This window comes from Oncorhynchus tshawytscha, linkage group LG16 (assembly GCF_018296145.1).
Source record: "Oncorhynchus tshawytscha isolate Ot180627B linkage group LG16, Otsh_v2.0, whole genome shotgun sequence".
Lineage (NCBI taxonomy): Eukaryota > Metazoa > Chordata > Actinopteri > Salmoniformes > Salmonidae > Oncorhynchus > Oncorhynchus tshawytscha.
In genome coordinates, this window is record NC_056444.1 from 61,999,631 (window position 1) to 62,022,536 (window position 22,906).

The 22,906-nt window shown below is 46.1% G+C and overlaps 1 protein-coding gene across 2 annotated transcripts in view; it reads right to left on the reverse strand.

Moving 5' to 3' along the window:
* Window positions 1–22,906, reverse strand: part of dennd2c (DENN/MADD domain containing 2C) — a 52,126-nt gene that overhangs the window by 15,096 nt on the left and 14,124 nt on the right. Inside the window, exons 3-15 of one of the 2 annotated variants that reach the window (XM_024399675.2) lie at window positions 21,863–21,987; window positions 21,423–21,544; window positions 21,157–21,306; window positions 15,327–15,411; window positions 15,016–15,060; window positions 14,543–14,730; window positions 14,184–14,293; window positions 13,760–13,829; window positions 8,556–8,633; window positions 8,041–8,181; window positions 7,690–7,838; window positions 7,235–7,412; window positions 6,809–6,850 (exon numbers count right to left, since the gene is read on the reverse strand). In XM_024399675.2, the coding sequence (XP_024255443.1) occupies window positions 6,809–6,850; window positions 7,235–7,412; window positions 7,690–7,838; window positions 8,041–8,181; window positions 8,556–8,633; window positions 13,760–13,829; window positions 14,184–14,293; window positions 14,543–14,730; window positions 15,016–15,060; window positions 15,327–15,411; window positions 21,157–21,306; window positions 21,423–21,544; window positions 21,863–21,987 (1,483 nt within the window). Of the gene's footprint in view, window positions 1–6,808; window positions 6,851–7,234; window positions 7,413–7,689; window positions 7,839–8,040; window positions 8,182–8,555; window positions 8,634–13,759; window positions 13,830–14,183; window positions 14,294–14,542; window positions 14,731–15,015; window positions 15,061–15,326; window positions 15,412–21,156; window positions 21,307–21,422; window positions 21,545–21,862; window positions 22,208–22,906 lie in introns of those variants that run through there. The other variant, XM_024399676.2, reaches the window with a different exon arrangement.

Below are 22,906 nucleotides of genomic sequence, written 5' to 3' on the forward strand. Positions count from 1 at the left end.
AAGTCAACATACGAGAATAACCCTAGAGTCTGCGAGAGCGGGGGCGGAAGATGACTCATCGGCTGACAACATGGTAACGACTGGACTGGAAACGACTACGAGTAATGAGAGCACAGCACAAGAGAACACCACAGCAACTGTCACAAGTTCTGCTGCAACAGTGGGCCACAAACAGATGCAGGTATGTGTCTGTGGTTGGAGGAAAGTTACATCACACCATGGGTTGAGGATCCACCAGGGGAAGAAGGGGTGTTTGGGTAAAGAGAGACAGAGAACTCGCATTGATTACTTTCTGCGAAAGCGATCAAATCAGTCGAATGAAGCACAGCAACTGGACGTAAACCATAGTTTGCAGTGCATCAGTACCACTGTCATGGAGGACGTAAACTCAAGCACCGAAGTAACAACTGAGATGGAACCAACAACAGAAGTGGAACTCACCCAGCCTCCCAGACCTGCAGTCGAGAGGAGACTGCCAGGGCACAGACCGTATGTGAAGTGGCCTGGCGCCAGTGACAAGAAGTTGTGGGAAACAGTGAATACTGACCTTCACTTGACCCTCGAGAAACTTCGAGGCACAGTGGAGAAGAAGTTGGAGAGGATGGGGGACATCATCTATGAGTACGGGACAGAAAGATTTGGAGTGGAAGAGGCAAAAGGCGGGAGAAAGGTTCCAACCCCACCAGTTTCCAGGAGGCAACAAGAAATCAAGTGCCTCGTTCAAGAAAGGCGGCAGCTTAAGAAACAGTGGAAGAAGGCCTCGGAAGTGGAAAAGGAGGGCATAGAGGCACTTCAGGCTGACATCAAAACCCGGTTGGCATCCCTCCGTAGAGCAGAGAACCTACGGAAACGCAGAAGGAAGAAAGAGCAAACTAGAACTCGATTCTATAAAGATCCCTTCAAGTTCCTTAAAAGTCTCTTCACAAAGGAAAAAAGTGGAGCTCTAAAAACAACAAAGAAAGACCTAGAGGAGCACCTGAGAACAACAAACTTTGACTCAAAGCAACATGAACATCTGGCCATCCCATCAGATATCCCACCCATTGAACCCCCGGAACATCATATTGAGACCAGCCCTCCGACATGGAAAGAGGTGGAAAACACAGTTCGACGGGCAAGAACAGCATCAGCCCCGGGGCCAAATGGAGTCCCGTACAAAGTGTATAAGAACGCACCAGACGTCCTGAGGTTCCTCTGGAGGCTTATGAGAACAGCTTGGCAGAAGAAGATAATACCCAAAGTGTGGCGTAGGGCAGGCGGGGTCCTGATGCCTAAGGAGAAGGATGCAGTGAACATCAGCCAATTCCGCCCAATCTCCTTACTGAATGTCGAGGGTAAAATCTTCTTTAGGGTCATTGCCCAGAGGATGGCCGAGTACCTGCAAAGGAATGCGTACGTCGATACATCTGTACAGAAGGCAGGAATATCAGGGTTCTCTGGCTGCTTGGAACATTCCAGCATGATCTGGCACCAGATCCAAATGGCCAAGGTGGAGAAAAGGGACCTCCATGTAGTCTTCCTCGACCTCGCCAATGCATTTGGTTCTGTGCCCCATGAACTCCTGTGGTCTACCTTCAGATTTTTCCACATACCGGACACCATCACAAACCTGGTGAAGTCGTACTTCCAGGATCGGCAGTTCTGCTTCACCACCTCATGGCAGTGCCTGAATGTAGGTATAAAGGCGGGATGTACCATTTCTCCGTTGGCATTCACAATGGCAATGGAGGTTATCATCAGATCCTCAAAATGGGTTGCTGGTGGACAGCGAGTCGACTCTGGTTTCCGCCTCCCTCCACTCAGAGCCTACATTACAACATTGACCACCACTGTCCCATGCACCAGGAGACTGCTCAGAAAACTCGAGGAGAACATCAGCTGGGCCCGTATGAAGATTAAACCATCCAAGTCACGCAGCATCTCGATTGTGAAGGGAGTACTCTCTGACCTGAAATTCTTCATTGGAGATGACCAAATCCCAACAGTGTCTGAGCAGCCGGTAAAAAGCCTTGGAAGGTGGTATGATGCAAGCCTGAAGGACAAAGACCAGGTGCAACAGCTGTGCAAAGACATCAGTAGTAGCCTACAGTCCATCGATAACACCCAGCTACCTGGAAAGTTAAAGGCCTGGTGTCTGCAGTTTGGTCTCCTACCCCGGGTGTTGTGGCCCTTAGCACTGTATGAGGTTCCAATCTCAACAGTGGAGAAGATGGAAAGAGGAGTCACAGGCTACTTAAAGAAGTGGCTCGGAGTTCCACGATGCCTTACCACCATAGGCCTCTATGGAGATGGTGTCCTCAAGCTGCCTCTCACCAGTCTAACAGAGGAATTCAAGTGTGCAAAAACCAGGCTCCAGATGACACTGAATGAATCTCGAGACCCAGTGGTGAGCAACAACGCGCCGATCTTGGCAACTGGGCGAAAATGGAGGCCAGGAAAAGTAGTCCAGGAGGCAACAGCAGCCCTCAGACATGCTGACATTGTGGGTCATGTTCAGCAAGGGAGAGGAGGCCTTGGATTAACTAGCCGTGCTGCTTGGAGTAAGGCCACTGCACCCGAGCGGCGGAAGATGGTAGTGCAGGAAGTACGCCATCAGGAGGAGGCTGCAAGGTGGGCCAAGGCAGTCTCTCTTGCCAAACAGGGACAGTGGACTCGATGGGACAGTGTGGAGAAGAGGAAGATCAGCTGAAAGGATCTGTGGGCCATGGAAGCGAGGCGGTTGAGCTTTTCCATCAGAGCAACATATGACGTCCTTCCAACACCAGTTAATCTTCACCAATGGTATGGTGAAGATCCGGACTGTGCCCTCTGTTCCATGCCAGCCAACCTCAGGCACATTCTCACAGGGTGTAAAACAAGCCTCACCCAAGGACGCTACACTTGGCGTCACAACCAAGTCCTTAAAAACCTTGCGTCCGCCCTGGAGGACAAGCGAGCTGCCACCAACTCCCTACCACCCACAGCAGCATCACACTCCTTACGGACAAACTTTGTCCGCGAAGGGGCTAAACCACAGAAGAGCGGCTCTACACCATTAGAGCGAGACCAGCTGTGCTTGGCCCGCGACTGGAAAATGCTAGCTGACATTGGCCGGCAACTTGTGTTTCCTCCGGAGATCGCAACCACCACCCTAAGACCTGACATGGTGCTCTGGTCCTGTTCGCTCAATAAGGTCTTCATCATTGAGCTCACAGTACTCTGGGAGGACTCAGTAGATGAGGCTTATGAGCGAAAACATCTGCGCTATGCTGATCTAGCTGCCGAAGCACGGCATCATGGCTGGAACACAGAAGTCCGACCAGTGGAGGTGGGCTGCAGAGGTTTTGTGGCAACATCTACAACCAGACTGCTTAGAGACCTGGGAATTAAGGGCCAGAGCCAGCGTTCGGCAATCAAAGCTGTATCGGAGGCGGCAGAAGGCAGCAGTCAGTGGCTCTGGATGAAGAGGAAAGACCCCAGCTGGGCCCCGAAGTGAGAGGGCCAGGAGGTATGCGGTCAACAATGCTTGACTCAGGGAGGAGGACGCCCCTGCCATGCATAGTCCCATGGGATGTTGGCTATCAACAACAAGGCAACTCTTATGACTAATTGGGAATGGGACGCAAGCGTAGGATTGATCACCCTGTCGCTGGCCGCCTTTGGGGAGGGTGTATAGTGTGAAAAGCCGAAACACCCTAGGAACCAAAGGTACACTACTGACGATGCGCTCCCCAAATTTCACCACGCTCACTGTTCATTAACTCTTGGAAGTGCTTGCACAAAGGATAGTAACATCTCATCCTGTGTTCTTGGAATCAGGGAGATATGAGTCTTCAGCGATTTTTACAGTTCGTTACAGTCATTGGCAGCAGAGAACTGGAAGGAAAGACAGCCAAAGTAGGAATTGGCTTTGGGGGTGACCAGTGAGATATACCTGCTGGAGCGCGTTCTACGGGTGGGTGCTGCTATGGTGACCAGTGAGCTGAGTTAAGGCGGGGCTTTACCTAGCAAAGACTTGTAGATTACCTGGAGCCAGTAGGTTTGGCGACGAGTATGGAAGCGAGGGCCAGCCAACGAGAGGGTACATTTGCAGTGGTGGGTAGTATATGGGGCTTCGGTGACAAAACGGATGGCACTGTGATGGACTGCATCCAATTTGTTGAGTAGAGTGTTGGAGGCTATTTTGTAGATGACAACGCCGAAATCAAGGATCGGTAGGATGGTCAGTTTTACGAGGGTATGTTTGGCAGCATGAGTGGAGGATGCTTTGCTATGAAATAGGAAGTCGATTCTAGATTTAATTTTGGATTGGATATGCTTAATGTGAGTCTGGAAGGAGAGTTTACAGTCTAGCCAGACACCTAGGTATTTGTAGTTGTCCACATATTCTAAGTCAGAACCGTCCAGAGTAGTGATGCTGGACAGGCAGCGATCGGTTGAAGAGCATGCATTTATTTTTTACTTGCATTTAAGAGCAGTTGGAGGCCACGGAAGCAGAGTTGTATGGCATTGAAGCTCATCTGGAGGTTAGTTAACACAGTGTCCAAAGAAGGGCCAGAAGTATACAGAATGGCGTCGTCATAGAAACAAGCATTCAATATCAGCGGCCCAATAGGATCTCATTGAGAAACGGAAGCGAAACGCCATAGCAACTATTACTTACAGTGCATTCATTAAGTATTCAGACCCCTTGACTTTTTCCACATTTTGTTTAGTTACAGCCTTATTCTAAAATGGATTAAATTGTTTTTTTACCCCTCATCCATCAACACACACAATACCTCATAAATGACAAAGCAAAAACAGGTTTTAATTTTTTTATAAACTGAGATATTCTACTTGCATAAGTATTCAGACCCTTTACTCAGTACTTTTGGCAGTGATTACAGGCTCAAGTCTTCTTGGGTATGACGCTACAAGCTTGGCACACCTGTATTTGAGGAGTTCCTCCCATTCTTCTCTGTAGATCCTCTCAAGTGCTGTCAGGTTGGATGGGGAGCGTTGCTGCACACCTATTTTCAGGTCTCTCCAGAGATGTTAGGACCGGGTTCAAGTCCGGGCTCTGGCTGAGCAACTCAAGGAAGGACATTCAGAGACTTGTTCCGAAGCCACTCCTGCATTGTCTTGGTTGTGTGCTTAGGGTTGTTGTCCTGTTGGAAGGTGAACCGTCACCCCAGTCTGAGGTCCTGAGCAGGTTTTCATCAAGGATCTCTCTGTATTTTTCCCCCTCGATCCTGACTAGTCTCCCAGTCCCTGCCACTGAAAAACATCCCCACCGCATGATGCTGCCACCACCATGCTTCATCCCAGGGATGGTGCCAGGTTTCCTCCAGATGTGAGGCTTGGCATTCAGGCCAAATAGTTCAACCTTGGTTTCATCAGACCAGAGAATATTCTTTCTCACGGTCCTTTAGGTGCATTTTGGCAAACTCCAAGTGGGCTGTCATGTGCCTTTTACTGAGGAGTGGCTTCCATCTGGCCACTACCATAAAAGGCCTGATTGGTGGAGTGCTGCAGAGATGGTTGTCCATCTGGAAGGTTCTCCCATCTCCACAGAGGAACTACATCAGAGTTCCATCGGGTTCTTGGTCATCTCCCTTACCAAGGCTCTTCTCCCCCGATTACTCAGTTTGGCCGTGCTGCCAGCGCTAGGAAGAGTCGTGGTGGTTCCAAACTTACATTTATGAATGATAGAGGCCACAGGGTTCTTGCAGACCTTCAATGCTTACGAAATGTTTTGGTACCCTTCCCCAGATCTGTGCCTCCACAAAATCCTGTCGTCTCGGCGCTCAACGAACATTTCCTTTGACCTCATGGCTTGGTTTGTGCTCTGACATGCACTGTCAACTGTGGGACCTTATATAGACAGGTGTGTGCCTTTCCAAATCATGTCCAATCAATTGAATTTACCACAGGTGGACTGAAATAAAGTTTTAGAAACATTGCAAGGATGATCAATAGAAACAGGATGCACTTGAGCTCAATTTCAAGTCTCATAGCAAAGGGTCTGAATTATGGGGTATTGTGTGTAGATTGTAAATGTAATCCATTTTAGAATAAGGCTGTAACGTAACAACGTAAAAAACGTCAAGGGGTCTGAATACTTTCAGAATGCACTGCATTCCTACACAATTTCCAGACTTCACAGATGGACCACTTAGAAGTTATATCAGGGGGACATTTTTTATTTTTTTTCACTGATAGAACATAGGCGTTCATCAAATTGACAGGAGTTTCATGATTTTTATTTCTGGGGATGGATAATCCATTTAATATTCTCACTATATGAACTTGGACTACACCCAAAAGAAATTCAAGCTCTGGCATAGTGTAGTATGAAATTAAACTCCCGAGTGGCGCAACGGTCTAAGGCACTGCATCTCAGTGCTAGAGGCATCACTACAGACCCTGGTTCGATTCCAGGCTGTATCACAACCAGCCGTGATTTGGAGTCCCATAGGGCGGCGCATAATTGGCACAGCGTCGTCCGGGTTAGGCCGTCATTGTAAATACTAATTTGTTCTTAACTAACTTACCTCGTTAAATAAAATACAAATTTAACAATGCCACTTTAAAAGACAATCCCAGGACAAGGACGGAGAGCAGACATGCACAGAAAGTCTTCCTCATGTCCTTGTCATGTTTTGGAACCACATTGCTAACCCATGAGTCACAATTCAGTTGGTAGAGCATGGCACTTGCTCAGAGTTGTGGGTTCGATTCCCGCAGGGGACCAGTACAGGAAAAAGGAAAAAACAATGTATCCACTCAATAATGTGACTCACTCTTAGAGCATCTGCTAAATGACTAAAATGTAAAATGTACACACCTGTTTGACAAACTTGTCTGCGCATAAATCTACAATAAGTACCTAGAATGCAAACGGAGAGAGAACATAGAAAATATCAATGACAACAGGAAAGCAGGTCAAAGTATTTGGCTTCAAATTAGACATCAGTGACTGTCTACCATTAACTGTTAGTAACTATTTGAAGTTTGATACTCCAGTTATTTGTTAGTCTTACTGCAATGACGTTTATAAAACTACCACTAGGTGGCACAAATACTTTTAAGTCTGATAAACCATTGTGTGCGACAGAACACTAAATAACCCTAACATTAACCCTTTATCAAGGAAATAATCACTCATGTACTTCCTCATCAATTCTGATGAAATCGAAAAAATGCTGTCCTTTGTAGCATGGCCATCTAGTGACTAGCCACTGGGAATCAGATGGTGAGCTTTGTCACTTACCTCCTCTATGGGCAGCTCCAGCAGCTCGGGCAAGCAGGGCACCAGCGCCCCCATGAGAAAGGGAGTGGGAGAGCAGCTGATGTCCAGCATGCTGGCGGGTAGCACAGGCACAAAGGTATGCTGCCATGTGAACGGGTAGAGCAGCGCCAGCGCAGCATGGCCACAACGAGACAGCACACTGAAGAGAGGAGAAAGGGATGAAAAGATGTGAAATTCCAGAGAAGAGGCACGTCAAAGATATGGAGTCCATACAGTCTATTCAATAGAATTAACTCGGACTACACTATGTACTTATGACAACTTACACACAGCACTTTCACACCGACCAACAGAAGAGCAAAGCACACAATACATTCCACCCTGAACCAGTACTCTGCAGTACCTGCCCTCCCACTATCTCCCAAGTCAAGCTGGAGATGCCAGTGAAGCTGTGTGTACTAGAGGAAACACATCACCTGAGTTTGTTAGCGATAAAGATGACCCTCCTCTCCAGTAGCAGAGAGGCAAACACCTGCAAGAGTCTCCCAACGCTCAGGCACTGCAGCAGGCTCTCAAAGTCCACGTGCTCCAGCCTCGAGTCCACCGGCCGGCACAGAGTCAGCACCTGACCACACACACACACACACGGTTGGCTATTGCTCTTACAACAGCTGGTTGCTGGGCAGAGACATTGCACATGATTGCAGGTGTTGTTGACAAAGTGTCCGTAATAAAGAGCTAGGTAGGAACTGTTACTTCTCTTAACATCCTGTAGTAACTATTTTCGTATAGTCATAGGGTAACTTCCTCTTAGTTGTGATTGTTACCTCATTTCCTGAGCCTGGGAGGAAGCTCTTGACTGTGATGGTGCGTCCAGGGGCGGGGAAAGGAGCCTCCATGACGCTACGCATGAAGGGGGACACCAGGGCAGGACAGATCTCCCTGCGCCTCTCTACCTCCTCCAAGATCTGAAAACACACCCACCCACACACACAAAGACGCACCCAGTATAACTCCATAACTACACCCCTAAACACAAAGACAATCCTGATGACAAGTATCAACAAGGGAATACACCAGGACTACATTAAATACTAGCTGCTTTCTTCAACTTTTATTTACACTTTATTTACAGTCACACCTGTCCCCTCTCACCTGCACAGACTAAAACATTGGGTCGTACATAATAACACATCGTTAAATATATCAATTATCCTTCTAAAAACTCACCCTTCTGATTAGCTTGGGACATTTTTACAGGATTTAGTTTCAACCCTGTTCAATGTGCACAAGCAAGCTAAAATGCATTATATATGAAGAGTTTAATCAGACTGCCGGTTACCTTAGCAAACAGGTTGAAGCAGCCCAGTCTGCTTACAATACAGTGAACTTCAGGCAGTCTCTTCCCCTTTCCACAGGGCTAAATGGCACAAATCAACACAGAGAAGAGCGTGAAAACCAAATTCTGGCATTCAGTGTCAAAGTTATTGAAAGGCTATATAACGCTAACTTTCTGGGGGATAACAGAAACATCGCATTGTGCAATGCATTCAAAAAACACAAATCTAACATTCAACATTTGGAAAAAATGTGAAATTCTTTTTAGTTAGGCTCATTGATTCAGAGGTTTTATGGCCTACGACTCAGATGGAGTATATCCCTTAGATATTGAGTAAGCACTTTACTGCCAAGTTGTCACACGCATAGGCAGACACACACAAAACGTAATGTCCTCTCCAAGGTGGCAAAGCAGTTCAGACGTCTTTGTCTTTGTCCTCGTCTTGTCGTGTCCTGTATATATATATAATATATATATATATATATATATATATATATATATATATATATATATATATATATATATATATATATATTTACAACTTTTTTCACATACATTTTATTTTTATTTTCCACCAACTCATCTTCAAAACACTCTCCTGCAACCCGCCTCACCAATTTATATTTATAAAAAAGTATTATTTACCTCAAATCTGTAATCCTCCAAGAAGCTAGCCAGAAACTCCAAGAAGCTAGCCTGAAACTAGCCAGAAGCTAATCCAGAAGCTAATCAGAAGCTAGTTCGCTTCTTTACTGGCAAATCGTTAGTATTCAGCTAACTACGGTTTGTGGTCATCAGCTATCCTTTAGCTCGAAAATCTATCGCCAGTTCTGTACGGCGCAGCGCGGCTCGGAACGGAACATACCGGACCAATTTTTCTCTCCATGTCCCTGGATTTCGACTGCTCTCTGGACATTCATACCCGGATCTCACAGCTAGCTAGCTGCTATCCGTGTGACTATCGGCCTTCGTCGATTCCGGAGCAAACATCAATTATTCCGGAGCTAGCCAGCTCCGTCAATCACTCCTGAGTTCCATCAATCACTCCTGGGCTGCAGTCACCTATCCGGACCCGTTTACTGCCTACGCGGAGCCCCACCGGGCCTTCACAACTGGACTGCCGACGTTATCTACCCGAAGGAGATCCGGCTGGCTCCTCCGTCGCGACGTTACCTGAACGCCCATCTGCGGCCTGCTAACCGTTAGCTGTCTTACCGTCTGCTATCTGAATAGACAATCGGACAATTTATTTATTTTTATTATTATTATGTTTTCTTCTTGGGCCTCTATAACTATATCTATTGTTTTTATTTTTGTTGTTGTTGTGTGATTTGGATTAATCCCCTCTACCACACGGAACCCCACTAATCTACTGACGGAACGCAAGAGGTGGCTAACAACAGACCTCCATCCTATGCTAGCTTGCTACCGATGGCCTGGCTAGCTGTCTAAATCGCCGTGACCCCCAACCAACCTCTCCACTCACTGGACCCTTTTGATCACTCGACTAAGCATGCCTCTCCTTAAATGTCAATATGTCTTGTCCATTGCTGTTCTGGTTAGTGTTTATTGGCTTATTTCACTGTAGAGCCTCTAGTCCTGCTCACTATACCTTATCCAACCTATTAGTTCCACCACCCACACATGCAATGACATCTCCTGGTTTCAATGATGTTTCTAGAGACAATATCTCTCAATACCTAGGTTTACCCCCACTGTATTCACATACTACCATACCTTTGTCTGTACATTATACCTTGATGCTATTTTACCGCCCCCAGAAACCTCCTTTTACTCTATGTTCCAGACGTTCTAGATGACCAATTCTCATAGCTTTTAGCCGTACCCTTATTCTACTCCTCCTATGTTCCTCTGGCGATGTAGAGGTGAATCCAGGCCCTGCAGTGCCTAGCTCCACTCCTATTCCCCAGGCGCTCTCTTTTGACGACTTCTATAACCGTAATAGCCTTGGTTTCATGCATGTTAACATTAGAAGCCTCCTCCCTAAGTTTGTTCTATTCACTGCTTTAGCACACTCTGCCAACCCGGATGTTCTAGCTGTGTCTGAATCCTGGCTTAGGAAGACCACCAAAAATTCAGAAATTTTAATTCCAAACTACAACATTTTCAGACAAGATAGAACTGCCAAAGGGGGCGGTGTTGCAATCTACTGCAAAGATAGCCTGCAGAGTTCTGTCCTACTATCCAGGTCTGTACCCAAACAATTTGAACTTCTACTTTTAAAAATCCACCTCTCTAAAAACAAGTCTCTCACCGTTGCCGCCTGCTATAGACCACCCTATGCCCCCAGCTGTGCTCTGGACACCATATGTGAACTGATTGCCCCCCATCTATCTTCAGAGTTCGTGCTGCTAGGCGACCTAAACTGGAACATGCTTAACACCCCAGCCATCCTACAATCTAAACTTGATGCCCTCAATCTCACACAAATTATCAATGAACCTACCAGGTACCTTCCCAAAGCCTTAAACACGGGCACCCTCATAGATATCATCCTAACCAACTTCCCCTCTAAATACACCTCTGCTGTCTTCAACCAAGATCTCAGCGATCACTGCCTCATTGCCTGCATCTGTAATGGGTCAGCGGTCAAACGACCTCCACTCATCACTGTAAAACGCTCCCTGAAACACTTCTGCGAGCAGGCCTTTCTAATCGACCTGGCCGGGGTATCCTGGAAGGATATTGATCTTATCCCGTCAGTAGAGGATGCCTGGATATTTTTTTTAAATGCCTTCCTAACCATCTTAAATAAACATGCCCCATTCAAGAAATTTAGAACCAGGAACAGATATAGCCCTTGGTTCTCCCCAGACCTGACTGCCCTTAACCAACACAAAACATCCTATGGCGTTCTGCATTAGCATCGAACAGCCTCCGTGATATGCAGCTGTTCAGGGAAGCTAGAAACCATTATACACAGGCAGTTAGAAAAGCCAAGGCTAGCTTTTTCAAGCAGAAATTTGCTTCCTGCAACACTAACTCAAAAAAGTTCTGGGACACTGTAAAGTACATGGAGAATAAGAACACCTCCTCCCAGCTGCCCACTGCACTGAAGATAGGAAACACTGTCACCACTGATAAATCCACCATAATTGAGAATTTCACTAAGCATTTTTCTATGGCTGGCCATGCTTTCCACCTGGCTACTCCTACCCTGGTCAACAGCACTGCACCCCCAACAGCAACTCGCCCAAGCCTTCCCCATTTCTCCTTCTCCCAAATCCATTCAGCTGATGTTCTGAAAGAGCTGCAAAATCTGGACCCCTACAAATCAGCCGGGCTAGACAATCTGGACCCTTTCTTTCTAAAATTATCTGCCGAAATTGTTGCCACCCCTATTACTAGCCTGTTCAACCTCTCTTTCGTGTCGTCTGAGATTCCCAAAGATTGGAAAGCAGCTGCGGTCATCCCCCTCTTCAAAGGGGGGACACTCTTGACCCAAACTGCTACAGACCTATATCTATCCTACCGTGCCTTTCTAAGGTCTTCGAAAGCCAAGTCAACAAACAGATTACCGACCATTTCGAATCTCACCATACCTTCTCTGCTATGCAATCTGGTTTCAGAGCTGGTCATGGGTGCACCTCAGCCACGCTCAAGGTCCTAAACGATATCTTAACCGCCATCGATAAGAAACATTACTGTGCAGCCGTATTCATTGATCTGGCCAAGGCTTTCGACTCCGTCAATCACCACATCCTCATCGGCAGACTCGACAGCCTTGGTTTCTCAAATGATTGCCTCGCCTGGTTCACCAACTACTTCTCTGATAGAGTTCAGTGTGTCAAATCGGAGGGTCTGCTATCCGGACCTCCGGCAGTCTCTATGGGGGTGCCACAGGGTTCAATTCTTGGACCAACTCTCTTCTCTGTATACATCAATGAGGTCGCTCTTGCTGCTGGTGAGTCTCTGATCCACCTCTACGCAGACGACACCATTCTGTATACTTCCGGCCCTTCTTTGGACACTGTGTTAACAACCCTCCAGGCAAGCTTCAATGCCATACAACTCTCCTTCCGTGGCCTCCAACTGCTCTTAAATACAAGTAAAACTAAATGCATGCTCTTCAACCGATCGCTACCTGCACCTACCCGCCTGTCCAACATCACTACTCTAGACGGCTCTGACTTAGAATACGTGGACAACTACAAATACTTAGGTGTCTGGTTAGACTGTAAACTCTCCTTCCAGACCCATATCAAACATCTCCAATCCAAAGTTAAATCTAGAATTGGCTTCCTATTTCGCAACAAAGCATCCTTCACTCATGCTGCCAAACATACCCTCGTAAAACTGACCATCCTACCAATCCTCGACTTTGGCGATGTCATTTACAAAATAGCCTCCAATACCCTACTCAACAAATTGGATGCAGTCTATCACAGTGCAATCCGTTTTGTCACCAAAGCCCCATATACTACCCACCATTGCGACCTGTACACTCTCGTTGGCTGGCCCTCCCTTCATACTCGTCGCCAAACCCACTGGCTCCATGTCATCTACAAGACCCTGCTAGGTTAGGTCCCCCCTTATCTCAGCTCGCTGGTCACCATAGCATCTCCCACCTGTAGCACACGCTCCAGCAGGTATATCTCTCTAGTCACCCCCAAAACCAATTATTTCTTTGGCCGCCTCTCCTTCCAGTTCTCTGCTGCCAATGACTGGAACGAACTACAAAAATCTCTGAAACTGGAAACACTTATCTCCCTCACTAGCTTTAAGCACCAACTGTCAGAGCAGCTCACAGATTACTGCACCTGTACATAGCCCACCTATAATTTAGCCCAAACAACTACCTCTTTCCCAACTGTATTTAATTTTCATTTATTTTGCACCCCATTATTTTTATTTCTACTTTGCACATTCTTCCATTGCAAAACTACCATTCCAGTGTTTTACTTGCTATATTGTATTTACTTTGCCACCATGGCCTTTTTTGCCTTTACCTCCCTTCTCACCTCATTTGCTCACATTGTATATAGACTTGTTTATACTGTATTATTGACTGTATGTTTGTTTTACTCCATGTGTAACTCTGTGTCGTTGTATCTGTCGAACTGCTTTGCTTTATCTTGGCCAGGTCGCAATTGTAAATGAGAACTTGTTCTCAACTTGCCTACCTGGTTAAATAAAGGTAAAATAAAAAATAAATAAAAAAATGACACACACACACACACACTCACCAGGATCTTACGACAGTAACAAAACCAACGGCTGCCATCCTCTCCCGTCAAGACAAAAGAGAAAGTTTCACTAGAGACAGAAGCATAGACAATTTGACAGGGATACACATTGTAGTAGAGATAAGCAGTGTTCTAAGGCAGACTCCCTGGGAAGAAAACAAAGCATGGCATATGAACTGCAATCATGTTTTTCTTTGTCTGAAACACTAGATGTTCAACCTTTCATTTAACATACCTTTCACTTAATTCTCAGATCATATTTCATTCTAGGACAGTGATTATTACAAAAAAAACTCACTACTTAAGTTTTGACCTGTTTCAATACTTATATTAAAGTGGTTGTTTCAGCACCCTTATATGAATATCCTTATTGTACACCACTGCTACATACTGTGACCACAATGTGAATGTGACAGCAGCTTACCTGGGCAGGTCTCCAGATGGCCGCCAGTCCTGAGAGTCTGGGAAGCAAAACTTGGGGATTGCCTTCAGCCGATCTTCAGCTTCACGGGAGTGACGAGAAGACTTCGCAAACTACACCGTAAAGAAAGGAGAGACTCATTTTATAGACTCATTTTATTCCCTGGCCCGCAAAACAGGAAATAGTCAAGAGAAATACAATGGTAACAAAAAACAAAGGCAACTCAAAACATTCTGGGGTTCCTTTGAGCCCATGCATGGTTTCCCCTGTAAAAATGTATTGTATAAGTGTGTTCCGCCACCAAGCTCTGTTACCCCCCATCTGAAAGAGGTTGGCTTTAATTGATTTCAATTGACAATAACCTTGTTGGGAAACTGTTGCGTGATCTCAGGGGCATAGGTGTTTCCCGGGGAACTCTTTCTGAGTGACACCACCACAAAGAGCTGGAAGAGCTGCTGTTGCTGGAGCTGGATCAGGTCCCTCTCCAGGGTGCGGTAGCCTGGCCTCCGCTTCAGCGTGGACTGGACATAGACCGAGCGTCTCGACCCTCCTAGTGGAGATAGTAAAACATTTATTTAAAAAAAATCTGATAAGCTGAATCTAACGGAACAGGATATTAATATCTTGCTTTGATTAAATGCAAATAAAATGTGAATAGAAAAGATAAAGGCACCCCCCCCCCAAAAAAAAAAAGACAGTGCTTTCCCCTTAATTTGGGATTGAGGCTGGATCTATACAACTTTAGTAGAAGGCGTGGGACATTGACTGATCTCAACATTCTAAAAACGTCTGCCAAACATTGATTTTGGAATGAAGGTCAATCCTATAGTAGTACCATTAGTGTTGTCCTCTGGGTCACTCTCAGTTCCACTGGTCTCCTCTGTTCAGAGCAGAAGAGAGTGCGCAAGAGAAAATGAGAGAGCGACAGAGTGCAACAGACAGAGACACACAGACAGAGATAGAAACACAGAGTGAGAGACAGAGAGTAATAAAGGGATGAAAGAAAGACATTATAGGAGACAGAGTGTCTTTGTATTGTATTTGTACCAGTGACGGGATGTAACGTATCTCATGAATTGCTGGGTATTTACAGAGAACAGTTCATCTTCATCTTGTAGACAAGTTTGAGGGTAATAACAGTCATACCTCGAGCTGAACCGCCCTGTGCCTGGCTCTTCACTCTCTTTCTCCCTCGCTTGGCGTCAAAGATCACATGAATCTTATTGACATACTGCGTCAGAGAAACCACACACAAACAAACACGTACACAAAGATATACACTGAACAAAAATATAAAACGCAACATGTAAAGTGTTGGTGCCATGTTTGAGCTAATTTTAAAAATATATACCATTTTTTTTAAATGCCCCAAATTCTGCACATGCCCAAAAAGCAAATTTCTCAAAAATGTTGTGCACAAATTTGTTTACATCCCTGTTAGTGAGCATTTCTCCTTTGCCAAGATAATCCATCTACCTGACAGGTGTGGAATATCAATAAACTGATTAAACAGCACGATCATTACACAGGTGCACCTTGTGCTGGGGACAATAAAAGACCACATCCATAAGCTGCAGTACATCCAACCGGCCTCACAACAGCAGACCAAGTTTAACGAGGCCAGCTCAGGACCCCCTTCACTTGCAGGATCGTCTGGGGGGGGGGGTATTTCTGTCAGAAATAAAGTGCAGTTGAGGTGAAAAACTGATCCTGATTAGATGGGCCTGGCTCCGCAGTGAGTGGGCCTGGCTGCCAAAAGGGTGGGCCTACACCCTCCAAGGCCCACCCATGGCTGCACCCCTGCCCAGTCATGTGGGAAATACATAGATTAGGGCCCAATGACTGATTTTCTTATATGAACTGTAACTCAGTAAAATCTTTGTAATTGTTGCATTAATATTTTTGTTCAGTATATTTATCTGATACAAATAAATCACATTCATGTGACATATCATCACATTGTTGTTGACATACTTGTGATCTGGCCACAAACTTTTCTGAAAAGTTAGTGAATCAATAAATGTAATTCAAGCACAACTTCCTTGTTGCATTGAAAAACGTTTCCTACTGGGTACCTGTTTGGACTGAATAGGGCCATCAGTCAAGTTTCAACTTGAGCAGCGGAATGAGTGACCTGGATCCAGAGCCAAGCATTTTTTATTTTTTTATTTATCCGTTATTTTACCAGGTAAGTTGACTGAGAAGACGTTCTCATTTGCAGCAACGACCTGTGGAATAGTTACAGGGGAGAGGAGGGGGATGAATGAGCCAATTGTAAACTGGGGATTATTAGGTGACCGTAATGGTTTGAGGGTCAGATTGGGAATTTAGCATACAGGAAGCTCAGATGTATCTCCAAATGGACAACAGATTGTAGGCCTAACACTAGCTTGGCTTCTATATGTGTAATATTGTAAACAGACCAAAACCACTAACATTTTAGGCTGCTATTCCCACTCAAAATTACAAAATTAAATAACTAATAGTTTGCGGTAAATACACTGCTCAAAAAAATAAAGGGAACACTAAAATAACACATCCTAGATCTGAATGAATGAAATATTCTTATTAAATACTTTTTTCTTTACATAGTTGAATGTGCTGACAACAAAATCACACAAATTATCAAAGGAAATCAAATTTATCAACCCATGGAGGACTGGATTTGGAGTCACACTCAAAATTAAAGTGGAAAACCAAACTACAGGCTGATCCAACTTTGGTGTAATGTCCTTAAAACAAGTCAAAATGAGGCTCAGTAGTGTGTGTGGCCTCCACGTGCCTGTATGACCTCCCTACAACGCCTGGGCATGCTCCTGATGAGGTGGTGGATGGTCTCCTGAGGGATCTCCTCCCAGACCTGGACTAAAGAGTTTGTTCTGTTAGGTGACCTAAACTGGGATATGCTTAACACCCCGGCAGTCCTACAATCTAAGCTAGATGCCCTCAATCTCACACAAATCATCAAGGAACCCACCAGGTACAACCCTAAATCTGTAAACAAGGGCACCCTCATAGATGTCATCCTGACCAACTGGCCCTCCAAATACACCTCCGCTGTCTTCAACCAGGATCTCAGCGATCACTGCCTCATTGCCTGTATCCGCTACGGAGCCGCAGTCAAACGACCACCCCTCATCACTGTCAAACGCTCCCTAAAACACTTCTGTGAGCAGGCCTTTCTAATTGACCTGGCCCGGGTATCCTGGAAGGACATTGACCTCATCCCGTCAGTTGAGGATGCCTGGTCATTCTTTAAAAGTAACTTCCTTACCATTTTAGATAAGCATGCTCCGTTCAAAAATGCAGAACTAAGAACAGATACAGTCCTTGGTTCACCCCAGACCTGACTGCCCTCGACCAGCACAAAAACATCCTGTGGCGGACTGCAATAGCATCGAATAGTCCCCGGGATATGCAACTGTTCAGGGAAGTCCGGAACCAATACACGCAGTCAGTCAGGAAAGCTAAGGCCAGCTTCTTCAGGCAGAAGTTTGCATCCTGTAGCTCCAACTCCAAAAAGTTCTGGGACACTGTGAAGTCCATGGAGAACAAGAGCACCTCCTCCCAGCTGCCCACTGCACTGAGGCTAGGTAACACGGTCACCACCGATAAATCCATGATTATTGAAAACTTCAATAAGCATTTCTCAACAGCTGGCCATGCCTTCCGCCTGGCTACTCCAACCTCGGCCAACAGCTCTGCCCCCCCGGCAGCTCCTCGCCCAAGCCTCTCCAGGTTCTCCTTTACCCAAATCCAGATAGCAGATGTTCTGAAAGAGCTGCAAAACCTGGACCCGTACAAATCAGCTGGGCTTGACAATCTGGACCCCCTATTTCTGAAACTTTCCGCCGCCATTGTCGCAACCCCTATTACCAGCCTGTTCAACCTCTCTTTCATATCGTCTGAGATCCCCAAGGATTGGAAAGCTGCCGCAGTCATCCCCCTCTTCAAAGGGGGAGACACCCTGGACCCAAACTGTTACAGACCTATATCCATCCTGCCCTGCCTATCTAAGGTCTTCGAAAGCCAAGTCAACAAACAGGTCACTGACCATCTCGAATCCCACCGTACCTTCTCCGCTGTGCAATCTGGTTTCCGAGCCGGTCACGGGTGCACCTCAGCAACACTCAAGGTACTAAACGATATCATAACCGCCATCGATAAAAGACAGTACTGTGCAGCCGTCTTCATTGACCTTGCCAAGGCTTTCGACTCTGTCAATCACCATATTCTTATTGGCAGACTCAGTAGCCTCGGTTTTTCGGATGACTGCCTTGCCTGGTTCACCAATTACTTTGCAGACAGAGTTCAGTGTGTCAAATCGGAGGGCATGCTGTCCGGTCCTCTGGCAGTCTCTATGGGGGTGCCACACGGTTCAATTCTCGGGCCGACTCTTTTCTCTGTATATATCAATGATGTTGCTCTTGCTGCGGGCGATTCCCTGATCCACCTCTACGCAGACGACACCATTCTATATACTTTCGGCCCGTCATTGGACACTGTGCTATCTAACCTCCAAACAAGCTTCAATGCCATACAACACTCCTTCCGTGGCCTCCAACTGCTCTTAAATGCTAGTAAAACCAAATGCATGCTTTTCAACCGATCGCTGCCTGCACCCACATGCCCGACTAGCATCACCACCCTGGACGGTTCCGACCTTGAATATGTGGACATCTATAAGTACCTAGGTGTCTGGCTAGACTGCAAACTCTCCTTCCAGACTCATATCAAACATCTCCAATCGAAAATCAAATCAAGAGTCGGCTTTCTATTCCGCAACAAAGCCTCCTTCACTCACGCCGCCAAGCTTACCCTAGTAAAACTGACTATCCTTCCGATCCTCGACTTCGGCGATGTCATCTACAAAATGGCTTCCAACACTCTACTCAGCAAACTGGATGCAGTCTATCACAGTGCCATCCGTTTTGTCACTAAAGCACCTTATACCACCCACCACTGCGACCTGTATGCTCTAGTCGGCTGGCCCTCGTTACATATTCGTCGCCAGACCCACTGGCTCCAGGTCATCTACAAGTCCATGCTAGGTAAAGCTCCGCCTTATCTCAGTTCACTGGTCACGATGGCAACACCCATCCGTAGCACGCGCTCCAGCAGGTGTATCTCACTGATCATCCCTAAAGCCAACACCTCATTTGGCCGCCTTTCGTTCCAGTACTCTGCTGCCTGTGACTGGAACGAATTGCAAAATCGCTGAAGTTGGAGACTTTTATCTCCCTCACCAACTTCAAACATCAGCTATCTGAGCAGCTAACCGATCGCTGCTGCTGTACATAGTCTATTGGTAAATAGCCCACCCATTTTCACCTACCTCATCCCCATACTGTTTTTATTTATTTACTTGCTCTTTTGCACACCAATATCTCTACCTGTACATGACCATCTGATCATTTATCACTCCAGTGTTAATCTGCAAAATTGTAATTATTCGCCTACCTCCTCATGCCTTTTGCACACATTGTATATAGACTCCCCCCTTTGTTTTCTACTGTGTTATTGACTTGTTAATTGTTTATTCCATGTGTAACTCTGTGTTGTCTGCTCACACTGCTATGCTTTATCTTGGCCAGGTCGCAGTTGCAAATGAGAACTTGTTCTCAACTGGCCTACCTGGTTAAATAAAGGTGAAATAAATTTTAAAAAATTAAAAAGCATCCGCCAGCTCCTGGACAGTCTGTGGTGCAACGTGGCGCTGGTGGATGGAGCGAGACATGATGTCCCAGATGTGCTCAATTGGATCCAGGTCTGGGGAACGGGCGAGCCAGTCCATAGCATCAATGCCTTCCTCTTGCAGGAACTGCTGACACACTCCAGCCACATAGCATCAATGCCTTCCTCTTGCAGGAACTGCTGACACACTCCAGCCACAGGTCTAGCATGGTCTTGCATTAGGAGGAACCCAGGGCCAACCGCACCAGCATATGGTCTCACAAGGGGTCTGAGGATCTCATCTCGGTACCTAATGGCAGTCAGGCTACCTCTGGCGAGCACATGGAGGGCTGTGCGGCCCCCCAAAGAAATGCCACCCCACACCATGACTGACCCACCGCCAAACCGGTCATGCTGGAGGATGTTGCAGGCAGCAGAACGTTCTCCACAGCGTCTCCAGACTCTGTCACATGTGCTCAGTGTGAACCTGCTTTCATCTGTGAAGAGCACAGGGCGCCAGTGGCAAATTTGCCAATCTTGGTGTTCTCTGGCTAATGCCAAAACGTCCTGCACGGTGTTGGGCTGGAAGCACAACCCCCACCTGTGGACATCGGGCCCTCATACCACCCTCATGGAGTCTGTTTCTGACCGTTCTGACCGCAGACACATGCACATTTGTGGCCTGCTGGAGGTCATTTTGCAGGGCTCCGGCAGTGCTCCTCCTGCTCCTTCTTGCACAAAGGCGGAGGTAGCGGTCCTGCTGCTGGGTTGTTGCCCTCCTACGGCCTCCACCACGTCTCCTGATGTACTGGCCTGTCTCCTAGTAGCACCTCCATGCTCTGGACACTACGCTGACAGACACAGCAAACCTTCTTGCCACAGCTCGCATTGATGTGCCACCCTGGATGAGCTGCACTACCTGAGCCACTTGTGTGGGTTGTAGACGCCGTCTCATGCTATACCACTAGAGTGAAAGCACCGCCAGCATTCAAAAGTGACCAAAAATCAGCCAGGAAGCATAGGAACTGAGAAGTGGTCTGTGGTCACCACCTGCAGAACCACTCCTTTTTGGGGGTGTCTTGCTAATTGCCTATAATTTCCACCTGTTGTCTATTCCATTTGCACAACAGCATGTGAAATTTATTGTCAATCAGTGTTGCTTCCTAAGTGGACAGTTTCATTTCACAGAAGTGTGATTGACTTGAAGTTACATTGTGTTGTTTAAGTGTTCCCTTAATTTTTTTGAGCAGTGTACAATTTCCACTGTGTATAAAATACTTATGAAATGCTTGTGTGTGTTTACCTGAGGCAGTCTGTATGTTTTGTGGGTGGTTGTGGGTCGCCTGGGAAAGGCAGTTCTGTGGGGGGCTTCAGTAGGGGAGGTAGGGGTGGGTGGTGTCGCTGCCAGTGTTTCCTTCCTCTCCACCCACAACGTGAGAGGCTTGGGAGGGAGCTGAGACACAGAATACAAGAGGACTGGGTAATTAAAGATTAAAGTAGGTTTGTTTTTTCATATCATACTGGGCTCAATTGAAATCTAATATCCTGTGAATCAGTTTCCATGACTACCTTTGGTGTGCAAGGGCTCTCTCTCTGTGCCATGTTCCAGGGTCGGGGACGCCTGATGGGGAGACACATAGTAGGAGCCAGCTTGACATCCTCATATGGGTTGTCTCTGGTCAAGGGTCCAGCTGGCCAGGGTCAACGGTGAGGGAGACAGATGACATACACAGCATAATACGCTAATAGTACTTGTTTTAATTCCGAATGGTCTTAAATGGCTGCCTTTATTTCTCTCCTTTTACTTCCACCACTGACCTAAAAAGGACTTGATATGTGACAATATGGAAAAAAAAATCTATATTCCAGCCTTTTCTTTATCAGTGGTTACGACGATGGGAAGTAAGACTAGGAAATAATTGGTTCCTAAATGTTCCTAAGATTGTAAGATGACTCAGGCTGCCTAAGTGGAGTGTCTTTTTTCCACTTTGTGTCAGGGGTGAACTCACAGATAATGTCCTCATAAATGTTGTCGTCAGAGAAGGCGTGGAACAGGCCGGAGCGCCTGGCCCCACTTCCCAGTGTACCCTGCTGCGCTGTCAACTGCACCACATCCTCAAACTCAAAGGACTTCCTGTAAAAATGGAGGGAGAGGGGACACTGTCGCCCTAAACAGTCTGCATCGTGATGTTCAATGCGTTATCCTCTTACGTTCAGCCAAAGGGCCTCGGCATTGGAGGGGTTTTCACAAGTTGATAGTGAAGATGATCAAATCAAATTGTATTGGTCACATACACATATTTAGCAGATGTTATTGCAGAATGTAGTGAAATGCTTGTGTTCCTAGCTCCAACAGTGAAGTAGTATCTAACAATTCACACAAATCTAAAATAATGGAATTAAGAAATATATAAATATTAGGACACGCAATGTCAGACTGGGATTGAGTAAATGTCAGACTGGGATTGAGTAAATGTCAGACTGGGATTGCAGTAACAGTATTTACATAAGAAATTAGTAAAACAGTATGTAAACATTATTAAAGTGACCAGTGATTCCATGTCTATATACATAGGGCAGCAGCCTCTAAGGTGCAGGGTTGAATAACCGGTTGGTAGCCGGCTAGTGATGGCAATAGACCGTAGGAGGGTGTGTCAGGGAGAGAGAAAAAAAGGGTGTAAAATAGAAGCACGGAGAGATTAAAGAAAAATAAATTCAACATGTGGCTAAGGGTTAAGGTCAATACGGAGAGTGTGAGCAAGAGAGAGAGCAGGAAAGAGAGTTACAAGAGTAAGCCTAATAGAAAGCAATTTGGATGGTTATGCTAAAGACGCATCAGGAATTCCATTCAAGATTGACCCAAAGATATGATGTATGATGTTTTGGATCTTCCTGGAATTAAATCAATAGAAATAGAAATCAATAGAAAAGGTCATTAGGGGGTAGGTTTTTGGCATACCATTGAAGTCTGTATCCAAAATGATTATTGAGAAACAATGTGTGACATTTCCCCAGGCCTTCTTTAAGACACTACAACAATAAATCAGTAGATG